Below are 26,710 nucleotides of genomic sequence, written 5' to 3' on the forward strand. Positions count from 1 at the left end.
CAGCCTGTCCTGGGTCATCCACGGGGTCTCCTACCGGTGGGACATGCCCGGAACACCTCTCCAGGGAGGCGTCCAGGAGGCATCCTGATGAGATGCCCGAGCCACCTCATCTGGCTCCTCTCATCGTGGAGGAGCAGCGGCTCTACTCCGAGTCTCTCCCGGATGACCGAGCTTCTCGCCTTATCTCTAAGGGAGAGCTCAGACACCCTGCGGAGGAAACTCATTTCGGCCGCTTGTATCCGGGATCTCGTTCTTTCAGTCACGACCCATAGCTCGTGACCATAGGTGAGGGTAGGAGCATAGATCGACCGGTAAATCGAGAGCTTTGCCTTTTGGCTCAGTTCTCTTTACCACGACGGACCGGTACAGAGTCCACATCACTGCAAACGCTGCACCGATCCGCCTGTCGATCTCGCGCTCCATCCTGCCCTCACTCGTGAACTAGACCCCAAGATACTTGAACTCCTCCACTTGAGGCAGGATCTCATCCCCGATCCGGAGAGGGCATTCCACCCTTTAACGACCGAGGACCATGGACTCGGATTTGGAGGTGCTGACCCTCATCCCGACCGCTTCACACTCGGCTGCGAACCGTTCCAGCGAGAGCTGGAGATCACGGCCTGAAGAAGCCAACAGCACCACGTCATCTGCAAAAAGCAGAGACGTGATGCTGAGGTCCCCAAACCGGACCCCCTCAAAGCCTCGGCTGCGCCTAGAAATTCTGTCCATAAAAATTATGAACAGAATCGGTGACAAAGGGCAGCCTTGGCGGAGTCCAACCCTCACTGGGAACGAATCCGACTTACTGCCGGAAATGCGGACCAGACTCTGGCATCGGTGATACAGGGACTGAACCGCCCTTATCAGTTGGCTCGGCACCCCGTACACCCGAAGCACCCTCCACAGAACCTCCCGAGGGACACGGTCGAACGCCTTCCCCAAGTCCACAAAACACATGTGGACTGGTTGGGGGAACTCCCATGCACCCTCGAGGATCCTGCCGAGGGTGTAGAGCTGGTCCACTGTTCCACGGCCAGGACGAAAGCCACACTGCTCCTCCAGAATCCGAGGTTTGACCTCCCGACGGACCCTCCTCTCCAGCACCCATGAATAGACCTTACCAGGGAGGCTGAGGAGTGTGATTCCCCTGTAATTGGAACACACCCTCCGGTCCCCCTTCTTAAAGAGGGGAACCACCACCCCAGTCTGCCAATCCAGAGGCACTGTCCCCGATGTCCACGCAACGTTGTAGAGGCGTGTCAGCCATGAGTGAATGAATTGAGGAGGTCTTGAAAGTATTCTCCCCACCGACTCACGACGTCCCGAGTCGAGGTCAGCAGCACGCCATCCCCACTGTAAACAGTGTTGACGTTGCACTGCTTCCCCCTCCTGAGACGCCGGATGGTGGACCAGAATTTCCTCGAAGCCGTCCGAAAGTAGTTCTCCATGGCCTCACCAAACTCCACCCACGCCCGTGTTTTTGCCTCAGCAACCGCCGAAGCCGCGTTCCGCTTGGCCATCCGGTACCTGTCAGCTGCCTCCGGAGTCAAAACGGCTCAATAGGATTCCTTCTTCAGCTTGACGGCATCCCTTACCCGCCGGTGTCCACCAGCGGGTTCGGGGATTGCCGCCACGACAGGCACCAACGACCTTACGGCCACAGCTCCGGTCGGCCGCCTCAACAATGGAGGCGCGGAACATGGTCCACTCAGACTCAATGTCCTCCGCCTCCCCCGGGACGTGGGAAAAGCTCTGCCGGAGGTGGGAGTTGAAGCTCTTCCTGACAGGAGATTCTGCCAGACGTTCCCAGCAGACCCTCACAGAGCGTTTGAATCTGCCAGGTCGGACCGGCATCTTCCCCCACCATCGGAGCCAACCCACCACCAGGTGGTGATCAGTTGACAGCTCCGCCCCTCTCTTCACCCGAATGTCCAAAACATCCGGCCGCAAATCCGATGACACGACTACAAAGTCGATCATCGAACTGCCGCCTAGGGTGTCCTGGTGCCAAGTGCACACATGGACACCCTTATGCTTGAACATGGTGTTCATTATTGAAAATCCGTGTCGAGCACAGAAGTCCAACAATAGAACACCGCTCGGGTTCAGATCGGGGGGGGGGGCGTTCCTCCCAATCACGCCCTTCCAGGTCTCACTGTCATTGCCCACGTGAGCATTGAAGTCACCTAGTAGAACGATGGAGTCCCCAGAAGGAGCGCTCTCCAGCCCTTCCTCCAGGGACCCCAAGAAGGGTGGGTACTCTGAGCTGCCGTTTGGTGCATAGACACAAACAACAGTCAGGATCCGTCCCCCCACCCGAATGCGGAAGGAGGCTACCCTCTGAACCCCAATGTGCAGGCGCCCAGCCGGGGGGCAATAAGTATACCCACACCTGCTCGACGCCTCTCACCGTGGGCAACTCCAGAGTGGAAGAGAGTCCAGCCCCTCTCGAGAGGGCTTGTACCGGAACCCAAACTGTGCGTGGAGGCTAGTCCGACTATATCTAGTCGGAACTCCTTTCCAGCCAGAGAGGTGACATTCCATGTCCCAAGAGCCAGCTTCTGCAGCCGGGGATCAGACCGCCAAGGTCCCTGCCTTTGGCTGCCGCCCAGCTCACATTGCACCCGACCCCTTCGGCCCCTCCCACAGGTGGTGAGCCCATGGGAAGGGGGACCCACGTTTCCTTTTCGGGCTATGCCCGGCCGGGCCCCATGGGCGAAGGCCCGGCCACCAGACGCTCGCCTTCGAGCCCCGCCTCCAGGCCTGGCTCCAGAGGGAGGCCCCGGTGACCCGCGTCCGGGCGAGGGAAAACGAAGTCCATTTATTTCAATCGTCATAAGGGGCTTCTGTGAGCCGTACTTTGTCTGGCCCCTCACCTAGGACCCGTTTGCCATGGGTGACCCTACCAGGGGCATGAAGCCCCCGAGAACATGGCTCCTAGGATCATAGGGGCACGCAAACCCCTCCGCCACGATAAGGTGACGACTCACGGTTATTCCATAGCCCCAATGACACTTTACACCATAGGTGTCAAACTCAAGGCCCGGGGGCCAGATACGGCCCACTACATCATTTTATGTGGCCCGTAAAGACATGTTTTCCATCACCTTTGTGTCATTACCAAAGAGAAACATTGTCTTCACTTTAAAAAAAATAGAGATTGCTGGCAATTTTAATTACCATTTGTCTTTTTAAAATACTTAAACAATTTTTATTACTCTTTGATTTCAAAACCAATTACTCTTCAGTTTGTTTTGCAGCCTATACTGTATATAGAAGACAATAACAATCATAATGGCCCTCCGAAGGACACTATGACTACGATGCGGCCCGCAACAAAAATGAGTTTGACACCCTTGCTTTACACGGATCAATGGTTGTTTAAAACAAAGCAACACAACTTGTTTTGGGTTTAATTCAAGATTCAAGAGTTTTTATTCGCCATGCTTGAACGTGCCAAACAGAATTTGACTTCGGTACATCACAGCCTCTGTTCAACATTTAGGTGACTAACAACACTCAGGACATGTGAAAAACTGACAAATATTCTCAAACATCCCCTGATGTTAAACTCCAAGGAGGGCAAGGAACAACTCAAAACTCCAGCTCGGGGAAATGAGAAACCTTGATAAGAGACCACAGATGGGATGGTCCCTCTTCCAGGATGACCAGGCTGCAATGGATGCAGAGAGGACACATAGTACAAACAGTGTAGACAATTCAAAAAAGATGTGGAGAGCAGGATGTTATTGCACAGCAATGACTCTGAGACTCTAAGAGTGGTGTGAGTTCATCAGAGCAACAGCCTGGAGGAAGAAGCTGTCTCTGTGTCTGCTGGTTTTGGCGTACAGAGCTCTATAACGCCGTCCGGAGGGGAGTAGTTCAAACAGACTGCAGCCTGGGTGAGAAGTCCCAAAGAAGGGTCTGTAGAGATATTACTTGCACGTTTCCTGGTCCTGGACAGGTACAAGTCTTGGATAGATGGGAGGTTGATTCCAATTATCATTTCTGCAGTCCTGATTGTCCGTTGCAGTCTGTGCTTGTCTTGTTTGGAGGCCGATCCAAACCAGACAGTGATGGAGGTGCAGAGGACATAGTGGAAGATGGCAGTGTAGAAGGTTTTCAGCAGCTCCCGCAGCAGGTTGAACTTCTTGAGCTGTCTCAGGAAGTACAGCCTCTGCTGGGCCCTCTTCCGGACAGAGTCTATGTGGCCGGTCCATTTCAGGTCCCGAGAGATTGTGGTTCCCAGGAACTTGAAGGTGTCTGTGGAAAGAATAGTCTTACTGCGGATAGCGAGGGGTGAAAGTGGTGAAGGGTCTCGCCTGAAGTCCACTGTCATCTCCACGGTCTTCAGCGGGTTCAGCTCCAGGTGGTTTTGGCTGCACCAGTGGACCAGCCGCTCCACCTCCTCTGTACGCAGTCTCATCACCGTTCTGGAGCAGTCCGATGAGAGTGGTGTCATCTGCATACTTGAGGAGCTTCACAGGAGAGTCACTTGAGGAGAAATCGTTGGTGTAGAGAGAGAAGAGCAGTGGGGAGAGGACGCACCCCTGAGGGGCACCAATATTGGTGGTCCGGGTGTCAGACAGGTAGAGGCAGGCATCGCGAGCTGGATGAGCTTCTGTTGGAGGATATCAGGAGCGATGGTGTTGAACGCCGAGCTGAAGTCCACAAATATGATCCTGGCGTACGTTCCTGGGGTGTCCAGGTGGTGCAGGATGTAGTGCAGTCCCATGTTGACCTTATCATCCACCAACCTGTTATATCTGATCATATTTGATGGATTTGATTTTGTCATCTATTTTAGGTTATTCCATAGACCTAAAATCAGGTCACAGAAATAACCACACGTCACACGGATCAATGGTTGTTTAAAATAAAGCAACACGACTTCTGTACATTATGTATACAACTTACAGAATAGTTTTGGGTTTTATATTTCATATTTGATTATTTAATATTGTTGTCTATTTTAGGTCATTCTATAGACCTAAAATAGACGTCTAAATTAGGTCTATGTGTAGACCTAAAGTAGACGTCTTAATTAGGTCTACATATAGACCTAATATAGACAGCGATCAGGTTACAGAAATAACCACACTGCACCCGGATCAATGGTCGTTTAAAACAAAGCAATGTAACCTCTGTTCATTATTTATACAACCTACAGCTGGTTTAGGGTTTAATATTTCATATTTAATGTATTTAAATTTGTGGTCTATTTTAGGTCTACATATAGACTTAATTTAGATGTCTATTTTAGGTCTCTCTCTCTCTCTCTCTTTCTCTCTCTCTCTCTCTCTCTCTCTCTCTCTCTCTCTCTCTCTCTCTCTCTCTCTCTCTCTCTCTCTCTATATATATATATATATATATATATATATATATATATATATACCTAATTTAGATGTCTATTTTAGGTCTATAAAATAACCTAAAATAGATGTCTATATCAGGTTACAGAAATAACCATTTCACATTTACAGATCAATATGCTTGTTAAACACAAATCCAAACAACTTCTATACATTATTTATACAACTTACAGCTGGTTCAGACTTTAAAATTTCGAAATATGATCATATTTTATGTTTTTAATTTAGACATCTATTTTAGGTCTACACCGAGACCAATTTTAGACATCTAAATTAGGTCTATACATAGACCAAACGTCTAATAGATGTCTATGGCTGACAGGGATCCCTATTTGATGCCCTTCTTTTTCTTATTTTAAATCCTCGGGTCGGGTGGTAGGGGGGAATTCCTGTATTTTTATTTACTTTTTGCTCCTTTCTTAATTTGTTTCACGTGCAATGTTGTATCTGTATCAATGACTACAATCTGTACTTTATTATGTAAAACTGATAAAGTTTGAAAAAACAATGTAGCGGGTCGAGAGCATGGCAAACCTGAGGCCTTAGGTGATGAAGCAGCAATCGCTCCAGAGTCTTCATCACGTGTGAAGTCAGCACGACTGGTCTGAAGTCATTTAGCTCAGCAGGTCACGGTTCCTTTGGGATAGGGACGATGCATGGTGTCTTCCACAGCTGAGGCACCACACCCTTTTCTAGACTGATGTTAAAGATACGCTGTAGTGGGTCACCCAGCTCTAAATCAACGCTAACCTCACCCCCCATTTCCCACAGACTCACTGTGCAGGACATAAAACAGGAGCTCAGCAAAGTCAATCCCAGCAAGGTGACTGGACCAGACGGAGTTCCTGAGAAAGTACTCAGAGCCTGTGCTGATCGGCTTGTACTGGTCTTCACGATGATCTTCAACCTCTCCCCCGCATGGGTGGTGGATAGGGTGAACAGGTTTCGGGGGTCACCTCTGAAAACTGGTTAATCAGTGCAGAGGGTCTTATCTCTTTGTTTTACAAAGTTGTGTAAACAGACACTAGTGGAGCATCTTTAGATAACAAGCTCAGAAAGAATGTTTGCACAACATTGGAAATTTTTCACGAGTCAAGGAAAGGTGGAAAGTTTTAACAGAGTTAATAGTTTCAAAATGTGGTCAAATGATTTCATACAGTGTGTTATGATGCATTATTACATGCATTATATACGTATGTACATTATATAAATAAAAGCAATAAAATATTGCTGAAGTCATTTTAACATACAAAAAAAAAATACAACAAAACTTAACATTAGCATCAATAGTAAAATGAGACAAGTAAAAAAACATGCGTACATGATTGCAACACCGGGCGGTTGGGCACTCCGGTTTCCTCCCACCTGGTAGGCGTATTGAGCACTCCAAATTGTCCCTAGATGTGAGTGCGAGTGTGAATTGTTGTTCGTCTGTGTGCCCTGCGATTGGCTGGCAACCAGTTCAGGGTATTTTCCGCCTACTGCCCAATGACTGCTAGGGTAGGCTTCAGCACACCCGTGACCCCCGTGGGGACGAGTGGTACAGATAATGAATGGATGGATGATATTTGATGTATTTCTGTTGTTTTGTTACAGCTGCAGCTGTTGTGAAGCACTATGTAAATAAAGTTGTTGTATTGTATTTTTTTTCCAGGAGTACATCGCCAAGCAGTTTGGCCTGATGCAGGGTCAGATCGGCTATGACATCCTGGCAGAGGACACAATCACCGCACTATTGCATAACAACCGCAAGCTGCTGGAGAAGCATATCACCAAGACCGAAGTGGAGACCTTTGTTAACCTAGTCCGAAAGAACCGTGAGCCCCGGTAGGCATGCCATCGCAGCACAGCAGTTAGTGTGAGAGAGAGCGTAATTGCACTTATTCTGTCTACAGATTTTTGGACTACCTATCGGACTTGTGTGTCTCCAACAACGTGGCCATCCCCGTCACTCAGGAACTCATCTGCAAGTGTGTGCTTGAACCCAAAAACCAGGACATCCTCATTAAGACAGAGTGAGCGTGGTGGGATGTGGGTAATGGCGCATGCATACTGATAATCACACTGGATTTGATTATTTTTCCTGCCGTTCATTCCAAATTAGCGAAGGCCAGATTATTGTCATATTATCAAGATTATCAAGAGCATTTATCCTTTTTGGTGGGGTGTGCTAACACTAGAAAGCCCAGAACATTGTAACAAGACAATTAGATTGGCAATTAAAGCCACTGAGTGGCAAATATTTCTCACTATGGGTGAGGGTAGCAAAATGCTAACCTGACAAAATTAGATACATGAATCACTCAACTTAATTATCCACAGTATAAATCTGGGACTGCTTCACTGTGATCTGTTCCAGAAAAGAGGGGCAATTGCATACAACACTAAATGGGTGATTTGGCAACTTGTGCAGCAGAAATCCTAATCACTGACACAACCTGATAAAGGGAGGACTCAGGCTCAGAGATGGATTGCCGTCAAGACAGCAATTTATTAAATAAAGTAAAAAGCAAAACACCTCAAACTAAGGGAAAAACAACGGGGCTACAAAAGTGCAAAGAAAAGGTGCTTCAAAAGAGGGAGTTATTCGCAAAGTGCAAACAAACAATGATTGTGAAAAAAGTAACAACAAAAAGGTTCTCACTGTGAGGCGAATGCTAGGATAGGCTAGGCTACGAGAGCTATGGACACTTCAGTGAACACGAGGAAAACACTTCGGCACAAGATAGCAGAGACACAGACTATTTAACACATAAGACTCATCCTAAACAAATTCATTACAGACAACAAACTTGATCGAACTTGATTAAACGAAACATGGCAAAAACCCCTGGAGTATTTCTCACTCAATCAAACCACCCCTACAGGATACTCTTATCTGGACAGCCCACGCACTGAGGGCAGAGGGGGTGGCATCGCTGCTATTTACAATCAAAACCTCAAACCCCGTGCACTGTCCCTCCCCTCTGCCCCATCATTCGAACATCTGGCTTTTAAATTTCCAGGACCAAAACCCCTCATCACTGTTGTTATTTACGCTCCCCCAAACCAAACCCATCTTTCTTATCTGACCTCTCAGAATTCATTATTGGACTTTTCTCAGTTTCATCATCTCTCCTGCTTCTTGGTGATTTCAACCTGCACATCGATTCCCCAGACTGTAAACATTCTATGGACTTGCTGGATTTCCTTAACTGCTCCGGCTTCACTCAACACATCACCTTCCCTATCCACAAGCACGGACACACCCTAGACCTGGTCTACTTCACTGACCTCCACATCCACAACATTTCTAGCTCAGACCTCACCATATCTGACCACTTAACCATCTTATTTGATATTGACACCCCCACGCCTGAACCAAAACAAAACCGCACAATCATCTTTCGCAACCTCAAGTCCATCTGTCTAGACACTCTCTCCACCTGCATATCAAACACACGTTCCGGCCTCACCCCCCCTGAAAACCCAACGCCCACGGACCTCGTCAACACTTACAACAACATTATGTCTCCCTCCCTCAACACAGTGGTTCCTCTGAAAACCAAAACAGTCACTTTTACTCACTCAGCACCCTGGTTCAACCCGGAACTCCATAAACTTAAGAAACAACTCTGACAGCTCGAACGATTATGCAAGAAAACCAGCCTCACAGTCCATGCCCTTGCTTACAAAGACCTCATGCACCATTATAAATCAGCCCTTAACAAAGCCCGCTCATCTTTTTACTCTGGCATCATCCACTCTGGTTCTTCAAACCCACGTTCCTTGTTTTCGACCATAAACAAATTCCTCAAACCCCACGACAACACTTCATCATTCACCCCAGAGAAATGTGACACGCTTTTGTCATTTTTCAATTCTAAAATAGAAAACATCTACCACCAGGTCGCGTCCTCCCCCTTCACGACCCCACAACCTGAACCCACATTATTTTTATCATCTGTCCCCCGGCTATCAACTTTTTCCTCCATAACTTCTCCTGACCTCTCCAAAATACTCTCCACCATGAAATCCTCTACCTCCACCCTGGACCCCATGCCATCTTAACTCATCAAAGACTGCCTCACCCCTATTGCCCATCTCATCATAGAAATCATCAATTCCTCCCTCGCCTCTGGCATAGTCCCCTCACCTCTTAAGCCTGCAGCCATCACTCCTCTTCTCAAAAAACCCAGCCTTGACCCCGAGGACCCCAACAACTACAGACCCATCTCTAATCTCACATTTCTGTCAAAACTACTGGAAAGAGCCGTCGCAACTCAACTCAAAACCCACCTCCTCTCAAATAACCTGCATGAAACATTTCGATCTGGTTTCCGTACACACCACAGCACTGAAACGGCCCTACTCAAAGTCGCAAATGATCTCCTGCTTTCCTCTGACTCTGGCTCTCTCACCATCCTCTTCCTCCTTGGCCTAAGTGCTGCCTTTGACACAGTAAACAACTCCATTCTTCTCAACCACCTGGAATCCATCAGCATCACCAACACCGCCCTCTCCTGGCTCAAATCCTACTGGTCTGACAAATATCACTACATCACCATCAACCAACACAAATTCCACACCACCCTTGTTGTACACGGAGTCCCTCAAGGATCAGTTCTGGGCTCCATTCTCTTCATTCTGTACATGCTTCCTATTGTACACATCATCTGCCCCCATGGTCTCAAATTCCACTGTTACACCGACGATACACAACTCTACATCACCACTAAAACAATCTCCCATCCATCCTCTCCACCTTCACTTGCTGCCTCACAGCCATCAAAGACTGGATGACTAAAAACTTCCATCCATCCATCCATCTTCTTCCGCTTATCCGGGGTCGGGTCGCGGGGGCAGCAGCTTTAGGAGGGACTCCCAGACTTCCCTCTCCCCAGCCACTTCATCCAGCTCATCCCGGGGGATCCCAAGGCGTTCCCAGGCCAGCTGAGAGACATAGTCTCTCCAGCGCGTCCTGGGTCGTCCCCGGGGTCTCCTACCGGTGGGACATGCCCGGAACACCTCCCCAGGGAAGCGTCCAGGAGGCATCCTGATGAGATGCCCGAGCCACCTCATCTGGCTCCTCTCAACGTGGAGGAGTAGCGACTCTACTCCGAGTCTCTCCCGGATGACCGAGCTTCTCACCCTATCTCTAAGGGAGAGCCCGGAAATCCTGCGGAGAAAACCTATTTCGGCCGCTTGTATCCGGGATCTCGTTCTTTCGGTCAAGCTCGTGACCATAGGTGAGGGTAGGAGCGTAAATCGACCGGTAAATTGAGAGCTTTGCCTTTTGGCTCAGCTCTCTCTTCACCACAACGGACCGGTACAGGGTCCGCATTACTGCCGACACTGCACCGATCCGCTTGTCGATCTCGCGCTCCATCCTCCCCTCACTCGTGAACAAGACTCCAAGATACTTGAACTCCTCCACTTGGGGCAGGATCTCATCCCCGATCCGGAGAGGGCATTCCACCTTTTTCCGATCAAGGACCATGGACTCAGATTTGGAGGTGCTGACCCTCATCCCGACCGCTTCACACTCGGCTGCGAACCGTTCCAGCGAGAGCTGGAGATCACGGCCTGAAGAAGCCAACAGCACCACGTCATCTGCAAAAAGCAGAGACGCGATGCTGAGGTCCCCAAACCGGACCCCCTCAATGCCTCGGCTGCGCATAGAAATTCTGTCCATAAAAATTATGAACAGAATCGGTGACAAAGGGCAGCCTTGGCGAAGTCCAACCCTTACTGGGAACGAATCCGACTTACTGCCGGAAATGCGGACCAGACTCTGGCATCGGTGATACAGGGACCGAACCGCCCTCATCAGTTGGCTCGGCGCCCCGTACTCCCGGAGCACCCTCCACAGAACCTCCCGAGGGACACGGTCGAACACCTTCTCCAAGTCCACAAAACACATGTGGACTGGTTGGGTGATCTCCCATGCACCCTCGAGGATCCTGCCGAGGGTGTAGAGCTGGTCCACTGTTCCATGGCCAGGACGAAAGCCACACTGCTCCTCCAGAATCCGAGGTTCGACCTCCCGACGAACCCTCCTCTCCAGCACCCCTGAATAGACCTTACCGGGGAGGCTGAGGAGTGTGATTCTCCTGTAATTGGAACACACCCTCCGGTCCCCCTTCTTAAAGAGGGGAACCACCACCCCAGTCTGCCAATCCAGAGGTACTGTCCCCGATGCCCACTCAGTGTTGTAGAGGCGTGTCAGCCATGACAGCCCCACAACATCCAGAGCCCTGAAGAACTCCGGGCGGATCTCATCCACCCCCGGGGCCTTGCCACCGAGGAGTTTTTTAACTACCGCAGTGACTTCGACCCCAGAGATTGGGGAGTCCGCCTCAGAGTCCCCAGGCCCTGCTTCCACAATGGAAGGCGTGTAGGTGGAATTGAGGAGGTCTTCGAAGTTGTCAGGTTCAAAGTGCTAACTGAATATCTGAATAAGAGAAAAGGATTAGCAGACAAAAACAAGTGAGGCAGAATATTGATTTTTCTCGCTAGGAGTGCGATACAGATTGCTTTCTACAATCTGAATACACTAAAAATCTGTTTACACTCCTCGCTCTTTTTATTTGGAACGCCCTACCCACAGTGTGAGACGATTAGCCCCTGAGAGTAAGGGAAAAAAAAGATTGTGGGCTTCGTCTCGTAAGAAAAGAAACAAAAAGTAATGCACAAAGTGTTGCGTGCAGATATGGCTATATCAGCAAAACAGTTTAAGCAATCAATGACTTTCTTGGATTCCGAGAGATAGAAAGAGAAAGTGACGTTCTTTAAGGAAGATCAGAAGGTTCATGACGCATTGTTTGACGTGTTGTTTTCACGATCTGTTCTGGTGGACACTGAGATGTCAGCAGTATCTTGTTTGACACAACCGTCATCTCGCCCCTGACCCAGCCGTAATACTTCTGTTCTGTTGCACAAGATAAGAATAAGCAAGGCAAAAGCAGCAAGCATACTGAGCAGTAACATTATGAATAAGTTGTTAGAGATTTGCTCACTCAAACAATATTTTACAAGAACCACACGGGAGACAAGCAAGTTCTTTTAGACACCTGCAGGTGGAGAGTTCACTCACTCCAGAATGAAGTCTGAACCCTCGTTCCTGCGATGGGATATTTATTAAGAGAAACAGAGTGGGGGTTTGGGTACACTGGCTAAAGCCCTTGTCCTCTAGTCTAAACATGTCAGGGGATGTTTTACGACCTTGTGATAAGGAGGACAAGGTAAGGTATTTATTACCTGTTGCATTCCAACATAATCCTATGATAAAGATAACCTGGAAAACCCTAACATCTCCCTCCTGATTTATCATATGATTATGCTACCCCAAACAACAAAGACAAGTAAAAAAAACATATATACGTATAATGAAGAAAGTAGAATGGTAAAAATAAAAACAACAAACAATGATAGCAACACCTTCTAGTGAAGATGAGGCATTACCTCAATACCCCAAATCAAACTTATTGTGTAAGCGAAAAACCTGCTGGCCAGATGTTATTAGCAGGAAAATTCTTACACGGCCCCGTTGCCACAGGCGACCAGAATGCTATCAATAATAAAAAAAATAAAAAGAAAAACACAGAAACAGTACATCATTGTATCCATCACCTGCGAAGCATTTTCGATGGTCAAATCATCAAGTTTCTGTAAAACATGCTCAATAGAACAGCATCTACGCAATCCACGTTTCATTATCGTCATCACATCCGTCATCTCTAAGAAGTTGTATATGAACCTGGGCTACAGTAGAGGACACAAACTTCGACACAGCAGACTTCAAACATGGGATAACGCAGGTCGTAAACAAGCACAACACCACAAGCACAACAAGCACAGGAGACAGCAATTTCAACAGCAGTTGCCACCAGTTGCCAGAGAATAGCCATGAAAAGAAATCAAACTGATGTGGGACCTTGTCTTTAGACATGGCCTGCTGTAAGTTCTTCAGCGAATTCATGGCGTCGTTTATGTGGGTGTCATTTTCTCCTGGTATGTATGTGCAACAGGAAGTCCCAATGATGTGGCACACACCACCTTGTGCTGCCGTCAACAAGTCCAGAACCATCCTGTTTTGCAAGACCATCAGTCTAATAGCCCGAATCTCTCTATTTTGTCCATCGTTGACTTGCAGTGAGAGATTCACAAAGGATTGAAAACGATAGTTCAGTGTCTCGATGAAGAGCGATAGTTTCCCAACCCCAATCTGAGGAAAGAGCGCAAGGACAACTTTGTCTCCGACGGACCATACTTTATGGTCATCTGGAACGTTCGCACCCCAGACAGGGTCATGAGGGTCAAAGGTTGCAACTGCCCTGCGTCGACGTCCAGTAGAGTTATGTGCTCCTGTCAACAAATGGTGTCGTATCCTGTAGGTGTGGTCTGTCACCCACACTGGTGCACACACTCCTGTCCAGTTGGCAGGCAGCATCGGATAAACCTTGTGACCACAAAGCCACCAGCCATTCTGTATGAAGTACGTTCCGTTCGATGGTGTAGCCATGTTGGTGGGAGAGCCCTCACCACCTGAAATGGCTCTCTTATCTTGACACTCATCGGTGATGTCCAGAGCTCCCATCCAGTTTCCTCCTGGAGAGCAGTCGTCGCTAATGCAGACGTGGGTCTTGTTACCTTGGATGTAACATGTGTAATTCACTCCAGCTGGTCTCTCTGTGTAGGCTACTTGTGGTATTGTTCGTCCTTTAACAGTCACATTGAGATTTGTCCAGAATAGCTGATCACAGGCACCGTCAGCAAGCCCAGGGCGGTAAGGGTCGGCATCCTTGACTGTGACGGCACGGTGCTGATATCCAACTCCTCCCATGGATGCCATACATTTTGCTTCAGTGACATTCATTGCTCTGGCCTCCAAGCGAACTTGCGTGGAGGAAGGGGGGAGTTTCGAACACACATAGCATCCCTCCTGTGTGTGAGCTCTCACAGTGAACCTGACATACCGGTACCAAGTGTTGGTTTCGTATGGGTTTCTGGGGTCCCATGACCAGTCCTCAAAGTTCTCATCATGTGACCATCGTTTACCACGGGCAACATTGTCATTTGGTCTGTTCAGATGAGTCAATAGACCATAGCACGCTCCAACCACAACGCAGCAGAGGATCCATCTGGCATATGGAGCCCCATTGCTACTAGGATGGCAGAGACACTGGGACATCCCCTCGCCTAGCGGAGTGGGGATCGATGGATTCTTCACCAACATTGAGACGCCTCACCCTAAACGATGAAGCCCCTTTGTAGTTAGCCTTCCCCACCACTCCGAATTAGGGGTCCAGCACTCTCTGCAACTTGCAGTGGCTGAGGTGAATCCAACTGGGCCGTTGAGAAATTTTAATCGCCGTGGGAGTAGCAAGCAAAACTTGAAATGGTCCCTCCCACCGTGGGCTGGCCCAGTTCTTTCTTTTGATGACCTTGATATAGACCCAGTCTCCTGGATTGATGGGCTTGTCCACCTGTGAGGGAGAGAGATCAGGCGGCAGTAAATTTGCATTTGACACATCTTTCAGTTTGAGCGTCCTGATAAGATAATCTGCCAAGGTCTGTTCTTCATCTGCTTTTTGCAAATCTGCAGGGAACACTGGTAGTCTATATGGTCTCCCATGTATGATTTCAAAAGGTGTTAGTCCTTCTGAAGTGGGAGTAATTCTCATATAGAGCTTCACTAAGTCGAGGCACTCTGGCCAAGGTCTGCCTGTTGTTTCCATGCATTTTTTCAACCTGCTTTTGATGGTAAAATTTGCCCGTTCAACCAGGCCTGCGCTCGAAGGATGCCAAGCACAGTGGTTTTTTAACGTTATTCCAAGGTGTACAGCCATGTTCTGCACAACTTGGTTCACAAAGTGTGGACCATTGTCACTGTAAATGGTCTGGGGGATGCCATGAGTTGGTATGATGGTTTTGCAGATGGCTTTTGCCACTGTTAAGGCATCTGCACGTTTAGACGGAACTATTTCCACCCATTTGGAAAATGCATCAATCATCACTAGGCAGTATTTGTGAGGTCCACTTTGTGTGAGTTCAATAAAATCCATATGCATGATTTGAAATGGATAAGAGGGTTTTGGAAATGAGCCTCTCTTAGGTCTCATGTTTCCTTGTGGATTATGTTTCACACAAACAGGACATGCTTTACAAATTTTTTTTTAAGTAAGCATCTAAACCAAAGGTAGTGAATTGTTGATCTATGATGGTCTTCATCCCTCCTGTCGACACATGGCAAAGCCCATGTGTCGCAAGCGCTGCTGCCTTAAAAAGTGATTTTGGTAAAACAGGTTTGTCATTGATGCGGTGGATATTATCTGTATCCACTATTGCACCTTTTGTCGTCCACATTCGTTTCTCCACCATTGGAGCATTGCCCTGCATATCTGCCAGTATAGTCTTATCTATGAGTTGTGTGTCCTCTGAACCCATTAAAAAAAATTCATGGCCATGTCTCCCTGCAGCTGCTTCTTTTGCAATTTTGTCTGCTAATCTGTTTCCATTTGAGACTTCATCTCTGCCTGTGGTGTGAGCAGCACATTTACACACAGCTAGTTTAGCAGGTAAAAGAATGGCCTGCAACAAGTCTTTTAACAAGGAGGCATGGGTAACCGGCTTACCGGTTGATGTTGTCATCCCTCTGCGCTCCCATTGTTTCGCAAAATAGAACAGAGTAGAAAACGCATACTGACTGTCTGTGTATACAGTGACTTCCTTATCTTCCGCTAATTGACAAGCTCTTGTTAGAGCAATCAGCTCAGCAGCCTGTGCCGACTTGGTGTATGGAAGCTTCTCTGCTTCAACAATCTGGTTTGGCAATTTCACAATTGCATAACCACTTTGATTGTTTCCTTTAGGATCCTTTGAACATGATCCATCCACAAACCACTTTTCCCCTTTATCAAGCGGCGTGTCACTTAAATCTTCTCTGGGCAGCTGTAGATGTTCTGTAGCATCCAAACAGTTATGTGGTGTTCCATCCCCTGGCAACGGAATCAACGTTGCTGGGTTAAGGACTGTGCACCTCTTTATCACGATGTGTGGTTGTGACAGAAGTATAGCAGTGTAGGACAGATGTCTGGCTGGTGACAAAAAGTTCATTTTGCTTTGCAGCAGCAACACATCTACAGCATGTGGAACTAGCAGCTCCATTTTGTGAAAGAGCACCACATCTGCAGATTGTCTCACTGCAAGCGCTGCCGCGCATACTGCTTGAACACAGTCTGGCAAAGACAGAGCCACTGGATCCAGTTTTTTTGAATAGAATGCAATCGGTCTTAGTTTGTTGCCATGACCCTGCAGCAACACTGAGGTCATAAAACCATTCCTGCAGTCTGCTGTTTGCACAAAGGTTTTATTGTAGTCTGGCAAGATAAGAGTTGTGGTTTCTACCAGAGCCTGTTTCAGCACTACAAAAGCATCATCCGCTGCTGGTGTCCACATGATTTTTTCTGTCATTGTCATGGGAACTCCATGCACAATATCCAGCAACGGTTGTGTTTTCTCCGCATAATGTGGGATCCATGCTCTGCAGTAATTGCAGAGCCCCAAAAATGACATCATTTGTTTTTTTGTTTCAGGTTTCGGTGCATCTGAAATAATCTGCTTTCTGGTACTTTGTATCTGTCTTCCAGAAGCCGACAAAGTGTGACCTAAATAGTTCACTTCCTGTCGGACCCATTGTAACTTATTTTTGTTCACTTTATTCCCTGTTTTGCAGAGATAGTGTAACAATGCTAAGGAGTCTGCCTTGCAAGCAGCTTCAGTTTCAGAGGCTACCAGGAGATCATCTACATAAACTAGAAGTTGGCTTTTGTTTGACATCTGAAAATCAGCCAAACAGGCCATGATAGCTTGAGTGAAAATAGTTGGACTATCAGCAAATCCTTGTGGCAATCTGGTGTATGTATAGCTTTGTCCTTTAAAGGTAAAAGCGAACCAAAACTGTGAGTCTGGGTGAATTGGCACTGAGAAAAATGCATTGCTGAGATCAATTACTGTGAAAAACTTCTGATTAGGTTTCAAAGTGTTCAGAAGTCTGTGTGGGTCAGGCACATCGGGTGCTCTTGTTTGCACTGCATCATTTACTGCTCGTAGGTCTTGTATCATTCGCCAATTAATTTTGTCGGCCTTTTGGACTGGAAAAATGGGAGTGTTGCAAGGAGAATCCGAGCATTCCCTAATGATTCCTCCTGCCAAAAGATCATTTATAACAGGGGCAATCCCATTTATTGCCTCCTGTTTCAAAGGATATTGCTTAACTCTCGGACGCCACTCTGATCTTGGTTTGATCTGTACTGGGGAAATGGATTTTAAAAGTCCTACATCAGATGGGCCCTTGGTCCACAGTTTTTCAGGAAGCCCAGCCAATTCCCCCTCCTCCTTTTCATTCAAACAAATGTCAACTAGTCAGGGCAGCGCACAAGCGCCTGCTCTGCCCACAGCCACTTCACACACTGTTTGCTTCCACACGTCACAACTGGTACTGTAGCTCCACCCATCACCTTTGTCCTCATAATCAGTCACAGATCCAGCAAGTTTAATTCGGGAACCCACATCTGCCCACGTTATACTGTGAGGTTTAAACAATGAGATGTGGGGTACAGCCGACAATTTGTATCTGTCTTTCTGAGGAGCGGGCAAGAGCACAGCAGCAGCCGCAAATGACCTGCGATCAGTGTACAGAGCAGTGATTGTTAAAGTTACTTCTGTGTCACTGAGAAAACTTCCAATATAGTCATCTTGTGGATCAGTGAGAATATTCATGGTGACATGTAATTCAGTACAAGTCATTTCTGATTCAGGTTGGGACAATTGTTTTCGAGCTTCACTCAGCAATCTGCTTGGGAGTTTAGGATTTCGTTCAGGAGGGATGGCATAGGAGCAGCAAATCTGTTCACCTGCTTGTGCAGCATATGAGTCCACATCTCTCACTCTACATGCTCGCATGCCATCCTTTACTGGAATTATTGCAATTCCCAACCGAGTCATCAGATCTCGTCCCAGCAGGTTTATGGGACATTTTGGAGATAGGACAATCGAAACTGAAACCATGCTTCCAGTTTCCTTATCTCTCACTTCAACTGGATTAGAGATACTCTCCTTGTGTACCTGCCCATCAGCAGATTTCACCCAAATAGTATTTTGGGAGGCTTTTAGATTTGGGGCTTTAGTTTTTATCACGGTTTTACAAGCCCCGGTATCACACAAAAACTCGACATCACTGCCTCCAATGTTTAGAGTAACATATGGTTTTTCTTTTAATGCACTCAGAATGTCCCATGCTGTATGGACATCTACTATTTCTTCCTCTATAGGAGCACCAGAGGTCAAAGGGGGGGGGTCTAGTCATGCTGAGAATTTGGCCTTTCCTCTGCCCCTTCCTGCACCCTTTGATTGATATTGCTTTGCAGAACGACACACTCTTGCAAAGTGTCCTCGTTTCCCACAGTTCCAACAGTTGTCAGTATCTCGTGGGGGTTTTGAATTATATGGCGGCCTGTGACCTTGTTGGCCTCTACCTCTTCCTCTGCCTTGCTGGGACCCTTGGAAGAAGACTGTTGTATCTTCATCTAGTTCATCATCATCATTATCTAGATGAAATACATCAGAACTTTTGCCTTTTTTGATCACTTTTTCAGCATGTCTGGCCCATTGCATAGTTGTTGTCACACTTGCAACGTCCACTTCCACCAAATGTTTCCTCACCCAGTTGCCTATTTCAGGGCGGAAATTAGTGAGGAGCGCATTTTTAAGCTGTTGTTGATAAGCACTCTCAGCTGTATCATTGAATGGGATGCCACTATGCACCCTGAATTCTTTTTCAAATCTCAAACGAAAATCATCAGTATCTTCGCCAGGCTTCTGTTTTATTCCTGCCAAATGACCATAATTCGCTCGTCTTTGAAATATAGTTCGCACTCTTTGCACAAGACTATTCCATTGTGCTGCATACTCCCCTCCCAATTGATTTTCCTCAATGGGATAGGGAAAAGGCCCTTGAATATTTCTACCTGTATAATTTCCTCTAACCTTCGCCCAGTCTTTTCCCAAGGAGGACATTGCAGCTTCTCCTGCCTCATGTCCATTCAGTCTATAGGAATGTATAATTCCAGCCATGTCCTCTGCCCATTTATCTGGGTCTTCAGCAACAGGGGTAACCCCTTCAACTGCTTTTCTTGCCTCTTCCAAAGTCCATGGCCGGAAAACATATGTATGTGGGAGTTGGCCTTCCCCTACATTAGGGTTTGGCACCTGTATCATTGGGCATACATCAACCTTGTCTAAATTTTGAGAAAATCTAGCAGCAGTGGTCAAACTTCTTGTTTGTACAGGACTCCTACTAATGTGACCCTGACTTCTTTTGCTGTTATATGGGGGGGGCTGCAGGTTTGTTAAGCTTGGATACAAGTTTTGTGTACGAGCGGAAGGCCCCTCTTGCTCCTCTGCTTGAGCTTCGGCTGGAGCCGTGGCCGCGGCAGTGCGCCTGCGCACTGTGGCCTCATTGTCTTCCGGCCTGACAAACATAGTCTCAGCCTCATCACCTTTCATCTTTCTATCTTTTGTCTTTTGGATTTGTTCTTTTCTCTCTTGTGAAGCTTTTAACCACATTTTAGCACAATCCAATTCTCTCTCTTTTCTTTTCTTTTTCAGTCCATTTTTCTTTTTATCCACACTCTCTTCCAAAACATCAACTACTATCTTCCACACTTCAACTCTCAACTTCCCTTCTACTTCATACTTTTTCTTCCACTTTGGCATATATTGCATACAATTAAGAAATCTACTCGCCATGTACTTCTCATCTCCGTCAAGAGGTAGAGATTTACCGTTTTTATTTCCCATATTAATTCTAGTAGTTTTAGGTTATACAATTTAATTTTTTTTTAAAAATATTATTATTATTATTATTTATTTATTTATTTATTTATTTATTTGAGGATCCTCAATGCAGGTTTAAATTGACCTTTCAACAAATTACTAGCCTGTATTATTGCCGTGGATCAATGCTAGAACTGCTATTTAGTCAATTTATCCTACCAGTCACACACTCAATCACACAAGTTCCAGCGCTTTTTTAGGCCTCATAGCTCGGACAAACCAAAGCCGTATCTCATAGCTCGGACAAACCAAAGCCGTATCTCATAGCTCGGACAAACCAAAGCCGTATCTCATAGCTCGGACAAACCAAAGCCGTATCTCATAGCTCGGACAAACCAAAGCCGTATCTCTTGTGCACCTCTACGTGTTACGCGTTTAACAACACAACACAACTTCAGGCTTTTAACTTACTTGTCTCCTGGTTCGTTGCACTGCCGGGTCCCGTCAATCCACCTCTGTCAGACGAAGGCAGACCTAAGATGCTGGCCCAGCGAAGAATTTCCTTCCCAGGTCTTTCTTTACCAGGTCCGGCTAGTGGACGCTGGCCCGTCGACGGTGTGCAGCGCGTCGTCCTCCGTCAGCCAGATGATGGGTATGAGAGATCCCGGGTTTCGGCACCAAAATGTTAGAGATTTGCTCACTCAAACAATATTTTACAAGAACCACACGGGAGACAAGCAAGTTCTTTTAGACACCTGCAGGTGGAGAGTTCACTCACTCCAGAATGAAGTCTGAACCCTCGTTCCTGCGATGGGATATTTATTAAGAGAAACAGAGTGGGGGTTTGGGTACACTGGATAAAGCCCTTGTCCTCTAGTCTAAACATGTCAGGGGATGTTTTACGACCTTGTGATAAGGAGGACAAGGTAAGGTATTTATTACCTGTTGCATTCCAACATAATCCTATGATAAAGATAACCTGGAAAACCCTAACATAAGTACTCATTAGAGAACGCATGATAACATATATATACAATTTTTCTAACAGAAGTATTCTCCCCACCGACTAATGACGTCCCGAGTCGAGGTCAGTAGCACGCCATCCCCACTGTAAACAGAATTGACGTTGCACTGCTTCCCTCTTCTGAGACGCCGGATGGTGGACCAGAATTTCTTCGAAGCCTTCCGGAAGTCATTCTCCATGGCCTCGCCAAACTCCTCCCACGGCCGGGTTTTTGCCTCAGCAACCGCCGAAGCCGCGTTCCGCTTGGCCGTCCGGTACCTGTCAACTGCCTCCGGAGTCCCGCAGGCCAAAACGGCCCGATAGGACTCCTTCTTCAGCTTGACGGCATCCCTTACCGCCGATGTCCACCAGCGGGTTCGGGGATTGCCGCCACAACAGACACCAACGACCTTACGGCCACAGCTCCGGTCGGCCGCCTCAACAATGGAGGCAGGGGATTCTGCCAGACGTTCCCAGCAGACCCTCACAGAGCGTTTGGGTCTGCCAGGTCGGACCGACATCTTCCCCCACCATCGGAGCCAACCCACCACCAGGTGGTGATCAATTGACAGCTCCGCCCCTCTCTTCACCCAAAACATGCGGCCGCAAATCTGATGACACGACTACAAAGTCGATCATCAAACTGCGGCCTAGGGTGTCCTGGTGCCAAGTGCACACATGGACACCCTTATGTTCTAACATGGTGTTCATTATTGAAAATCCGTGTTGAGCACAGAAGTCCAATAATAGAACACTGCTCGGGTTCAGATCCGGGGGGGCGTTCCTCCCAATCACGCCCTTCCAGGTCTCACTGTCATTGCCCACGTGAGCATTGAAGTCACCCAGTAGAACGATGGAGTCCCCAGAAGGAGCGCTCTCCAGTACTTCCTCCAGGGACTCCAAGAAGGGTGGGTACTCTGAGCTGCCGTTTGGTGCATAGACACAAACAACAGTCAGGACCCGTCCCCCCACCCGAAGGCGGAGGGAGGCTACCCTCTCGTTCACCGGGGTGAACCCCAATGTGCAAGCGCCCAGCCGGGGGGCAATAAGTATACCCACACCTGCTCGACGCCTCTCACCGTGGGCAACTCCAGAGTGGAAGAGAGTCCAGCCCCTCTCGAGAGGGCTTGTACCGGAACCCAAACTGTGCGTGGAGGCAACTCCGACTATGTCTAGTCGGAACTTTTCTGCCTCGCACACCAGCTCGGGCTCCTTTCCAGCCAGAGAGGTGACATTCCATGTCCCAAGAGCCAGCTTCTGCAGCCAGGGATCAGACCGCCAAGGTCCCTGCCTTTGGCCGCCGCCCAGCTTACACTGCACCCGACCCCTTTGGCCCCTCCCACAGGTGGTGAGCCCATGGGAAGGGGGACCCACGTTTCCTTTTTGGGCTATGCCCGGCCGGGCCCCATGGGTGAAGGCCCGGCCACCAGACGCTCGCCTTCGAGCCCCGCCTTCAGGCCTGGCTCCAGAGGGGCCCCGGTGACCCGCGTCCAGGCGAGGGAAAACGCAATCCATTTATGTTATTCATCAAACGGGGCTTGTGAGCCGTGCTTTGTCTGGCCCCTCACCTAGGACCCGTTTGCCATGGGAGACCCTACCAGGGGCATGAAGCCCCAGACAACATGGCTCCTAGGATCATAGGGGCACGCAAACCCGTCCACCACGATAAGGTGACGACTCACGGAGAGGACTGCAACTTATAGTCCGGAAAATACGGTAAGCTCTGATAATTGTGGGTAGGGCATTCCAAAGCCTGGGAGCCCAAATAGAAAATGCTCTTATGCCTGCGGACGTCTTTTTGGACCACTAAAAGCGTTTTGTGAACAAAGGACATATGGTATAACGAGGTCAACGAGGTAAGAAGGCTTGAAGACAATTAATATGTTATATGTTAGTGTTAGGGTTGACAAATTGTTGTGATCATATGATTATGTTTGAATGTAGATTAGAATCATTAACTTTGTGAAAACATTTCACCTTTCCTTGACTCTGGAAGGTTTCCACATTCAGTTGTTGAAACTTTCCAAATGATGTTGAAACATTCTTGCTTCGTTAGTTATCTAAAATGCTCCACTAGTTTCTGTTTCCACAACCTTGTGAAACAAAGAGCTAAGACCCTCTGCACTGATTAACCAGGTTGCAGAGGTGACCCCTGAAACCTGTTCACTGTCACCCCCACCCTGTTTTCTCTCAATAAATATTCCCTTCCAAGAGGCCCAAGTCAGACTGCTTTCAAGCACCTCTGTACCACAGGGTGCTGATGGCTTCTCCGCTTGCAAGCGTAAAATGGCCAAACTGTCTCACGTGTGGTTCTTGCAAAGAAGTTAGAGCAAGCACCACTATAACAGTTAGTAACAGAACTGTGACGTCACATCTCAAGTGGACCGGGAGTCTATGCAAAATGGCTAGTATCGGGGTAATACGATCAAAATGTATTATCCTTGTGAGCAGGAGAGCTGCAGCATTTTGTACTTACTGTAAACTTTTAATACTAGACATGGGAAGACCAGAAAAAAATTAATTCATTTTGTAATACATTCATTTATAATACATTTTTCATTTCCAACGACATGTATAATTGTGTCATTTATATAACAATGAAAACTAATGTTGTATTTAGAAGTCGCGTTGCCATGAACTACTCGGTCGGTGGGTCAAGTCAAGTTTATTTATATAGCCCTAAATCACAGACTAGTCTCAAAGGGCTTCACATGTACCAGAAAATGACAATTATTCTCAACGTCCCCTGATCTTAAACTCCCAGGAGGGTAAGGAAAAACTGAAAAAAAACCTACTGGGGAAATTGAGAAACCTTGAGAAGGGACCACAGATAGGAGGATACCCCTACCAGGATGGCATTCCAAAGCCAAAGGTGGGTCCTCTCTGAGAGGTAAAAACTAAACCAGGAGAGTGCTAACCCCGAAATATCAACTCTCGTTTCAGTAGCATGCTTTAACTGCTGTTGTTGTTTTTTGAGGTTCTCAAAAATAAAGTTCTTGAGAAAAATCATACATAAAAAAAAATCTAAAAATAAATACTGGTTGAAAATAGCCCTTTTTATAACTCAAAAAAGTCACAAAAGTAGCCCTTTGAGTCACTCACTAAACTTAGTAGAATTTGAATAGTGTTTGGGGTCGTTGTCTTGTTGAAGTATCCGTCCACTGGGCAACTTCAACTTCGTCACTGATTGTTGAACATTGTTCGCAAGAATCTGCTGACAGTGACTGGAATCCTTGCGACCTTCAAGTTTAACAAGATTGCCAGTACCTGCACTGGCCACCCATCCCCACAGCATGATGTAACCACCGCCAAAATTGACGGTGGGTAGCAAGTGTTTGTCCTGGAATGCTGTGTTCTTCTTCCGCCATGCATACCACCCCTTGTTATGTTCAAATAACAAAATTTTAGTTTCATTAGTCCACAACACCTTATTCCAAAATGAAACTGGCTTGGCCAAATGTGCTTCAGCATATTTCAAATGACTCTGTTTGTGGCATGTGTGCAGAAAAGGCTTCTGTTGCATTACTCTCCTATACAGCATCTCCTTGTACAAAGTGCGCTGAATAGTTGAACAATGCACAGTGTCATCATCTGCAGTAAGATCAAGTTGTAGGTCTTTAGAGCTGCTCTGTGGGTTGACTTTGACTTTGAGACTTCGCCTCTGCTTATCTGAGATTATTCTTGGCCTGCCACTCCGGGCCTTAACTAGAACTGTGCCTGTGGTCTTCCATTTCCTCACTATGTTCCTCACAGTGCAAAGTGATTGCTGAAATCTCTGAGCTAGCTTTTTGTATCCTTCCCCTAAACTATGACGTTGAAGAATCTGTTATTTTGAGGCTCCCATGTTACCACTCTTCAAAGAAGATGCAAAAAGGAGAACAACTTGCAAGTGGCCACCTTAAATACCCGTAACTGGAGATGTTTTGTAAAGAAGAATGGTCAAAATACCTTCAACCAGAATCCAGACTCTCATTGGAAGCTAACGGAAGCATTTCGAGGCTGTTATTTCTGCAAAAGGATTTTTCTGTTGGGGTGGCCAAATTTATGCATATGCCTACTTTTGTTCAAGTAATGATTGCACACTTTCTGTAAATCCTATAAACTTCATTTCTCTTCTCAAATATCACTGTGTTGGTCTGCTGTATGATATATTTAACTGAAATTGCTGATCCGAACAACCAATGACTTATAAAGGAAAATCATGAAAATGATCAGGGGTGCGCAAACTTTTGCATACAACTGTATATATATATGTATATTTTGGGGGGGTTAAAAATCTGAATCAACAATCGTTAGGAATTGGAATTAAATTGAAGAGCCACAATCATCAATTTCAAAATTACACAGCTAACTGGACATAACTAAGTGTTAATCCTGCCGTAGTAGAACTATTCGGTTGTCTTTAGAACAATGTCTTGACATGTACTAAAAGCATATTGGGTAAACAGGTAGCCAGATGCCGTACATGCCAAAAAATCTACTTCTAGGGGATTGGAAGGTGTTATTAGTTTTACATTTCACACTGAAGTTTAATTTAAATATTTTTTTAACTATAAAAGATAAAAATTCCACGCCGTCAGCAATTTTTGTTGACTTTGTTTGATTGCAGACGGCGGGCGCCTAAAGATGTGGCCCCTGTTGAAATCCCCACGCAGCATATGGAGATTGACGACTATGTAGATGAAGATGAGGTAATAAAAGTTTTCCTAAACACATTTATTATTCAATCAATGAATGTCTTTAATCACAGACACTTTAATCATCCATCCATGGATAGATGGATATCCATCTTCTTCCGCTTATCCGGGATCGGTTCGCGGGGGCAGCAGCTTTAGGATGGACTCCCAGACTTCCCTCTCCCCAGCCACTTTGTCCAGCTCATCCTGGGGGATACCAAGACGTTCCCAGGCCACCTGAGAGACATAGTCTCTCCAGCGCATCCTGGGTTGTCCACGGGGTCTCCTGCCGGTAGGACATGCCCAGAACACCTCCCCAGGGAGACGTCCAGGAGGCATCCTGATGAGATGCCCGAGCCACCTCATCTGGCTCCTCTCAACGTGGAGGAGCAGCGGCTCTATTCCGAGGCTCTCCCGGATGACCGAGCTTCTCACCCTATCTCTAAGGGAGAACCCGGACACCCTACAGAGAAAACTCATTTCGGCCGCTTGTATCCGGGAGCTCTTTCTTTCGGTCATGGCCCATAGCTCGTGATCATAGGTGAGGGTAGGAGCGTAGATCGACTGGTAAATTGAGAGCTTTGCCTTTTGGCTCAGCTCTCTTTTCACCACGACGGACCAGTACAGAGTCCGCATTACAGCCGACGCTGCACCGATCCGTCTGTCGATCTCATGCTTCATCCTGTCCTCGCTTGTGAACAAGACCCCAAGATACTTTAACTCCTCCCCTTGGTGCAGGATCTCATCCCCGATCCGGAGAGGGCATTCCACCGTTTTCCGACCAAGGTCCATGGACTCAGATTTGGAGGTGCTGACCCTCATCCCAACCGCTCCACGCTTCA

General features: G+C 47.2%; 1 protein-coding gene and 1 long non-coding RNA gene across 8 annotated transcripts in view; one reads left to right on the top strand and one right to left on the bottom strand.

Annotated features, from left to right (window-relative positions):
- itpr3 (inositol 1,4,5-trisphosphate receptor, type 3) overlaps nt 1–26,710 on the top strand; it is a 469,401-nt gene that overhangs the window by 174,421 nt on the left and 268,270 nt on the right. For all 6 annotated transcript variants that reach the window (XM_088368417.1, XM_088368419.1, XM_088368416.1 and 3 more), the window contains 3 exons: nt 7,027–7,199; nt 7,268–7,387; nt 25,802–25,883. In XM_088368417.1, the coding sequence (XP_088224543.1) occupies nt 7,027–7,199; nt 7,268–7,387; nt 25,802–25,883 (375 nt within the window). The remainder of the gene's footprint in view (nt 1–7,026; nt 7,200–7,267; nt 7,388–25,801; nt 25,884–26,710) is intronic.
- LOC148401256 (uncharacterized) lies at nt 975–8,206 on the bottom strand. Of its 2 annotated transcripts, XR_015857048.1 has the most exons (5): nt 6,694–8,206; nt 6,150–6,337; nt 5,907–6,069; nt 4,549–4,766; nt 975–4,478 (listed from the first exon to the last, which is right to left on the bottom strand). It is a non-coding gene; the product is annotated as an uncharacterized LOC148401256 (long non-coding RNA). The 2 variants fall into 2 exon arrangements; XR_015857047.1 differs by having other exon boundaries at nt 975–4,766; nt 6,694–7,203.

The sequence above is a fragment of the Syngnathus floridae genome, chromosome 2, assembly GCF_059516105.1.
Source record: "Syngnathus floridae isolate MCC-2025c chromosome 2, RoL_Sflo_1.0, whole genome shotgun sequence".
Classification (NCBI taxonomy): Eukaryota; Metazoa; Chordata; class Actinopteri; order Syngnathiformes; family Syngnathidae; genus Syngnathus; species Syngnathus floridae.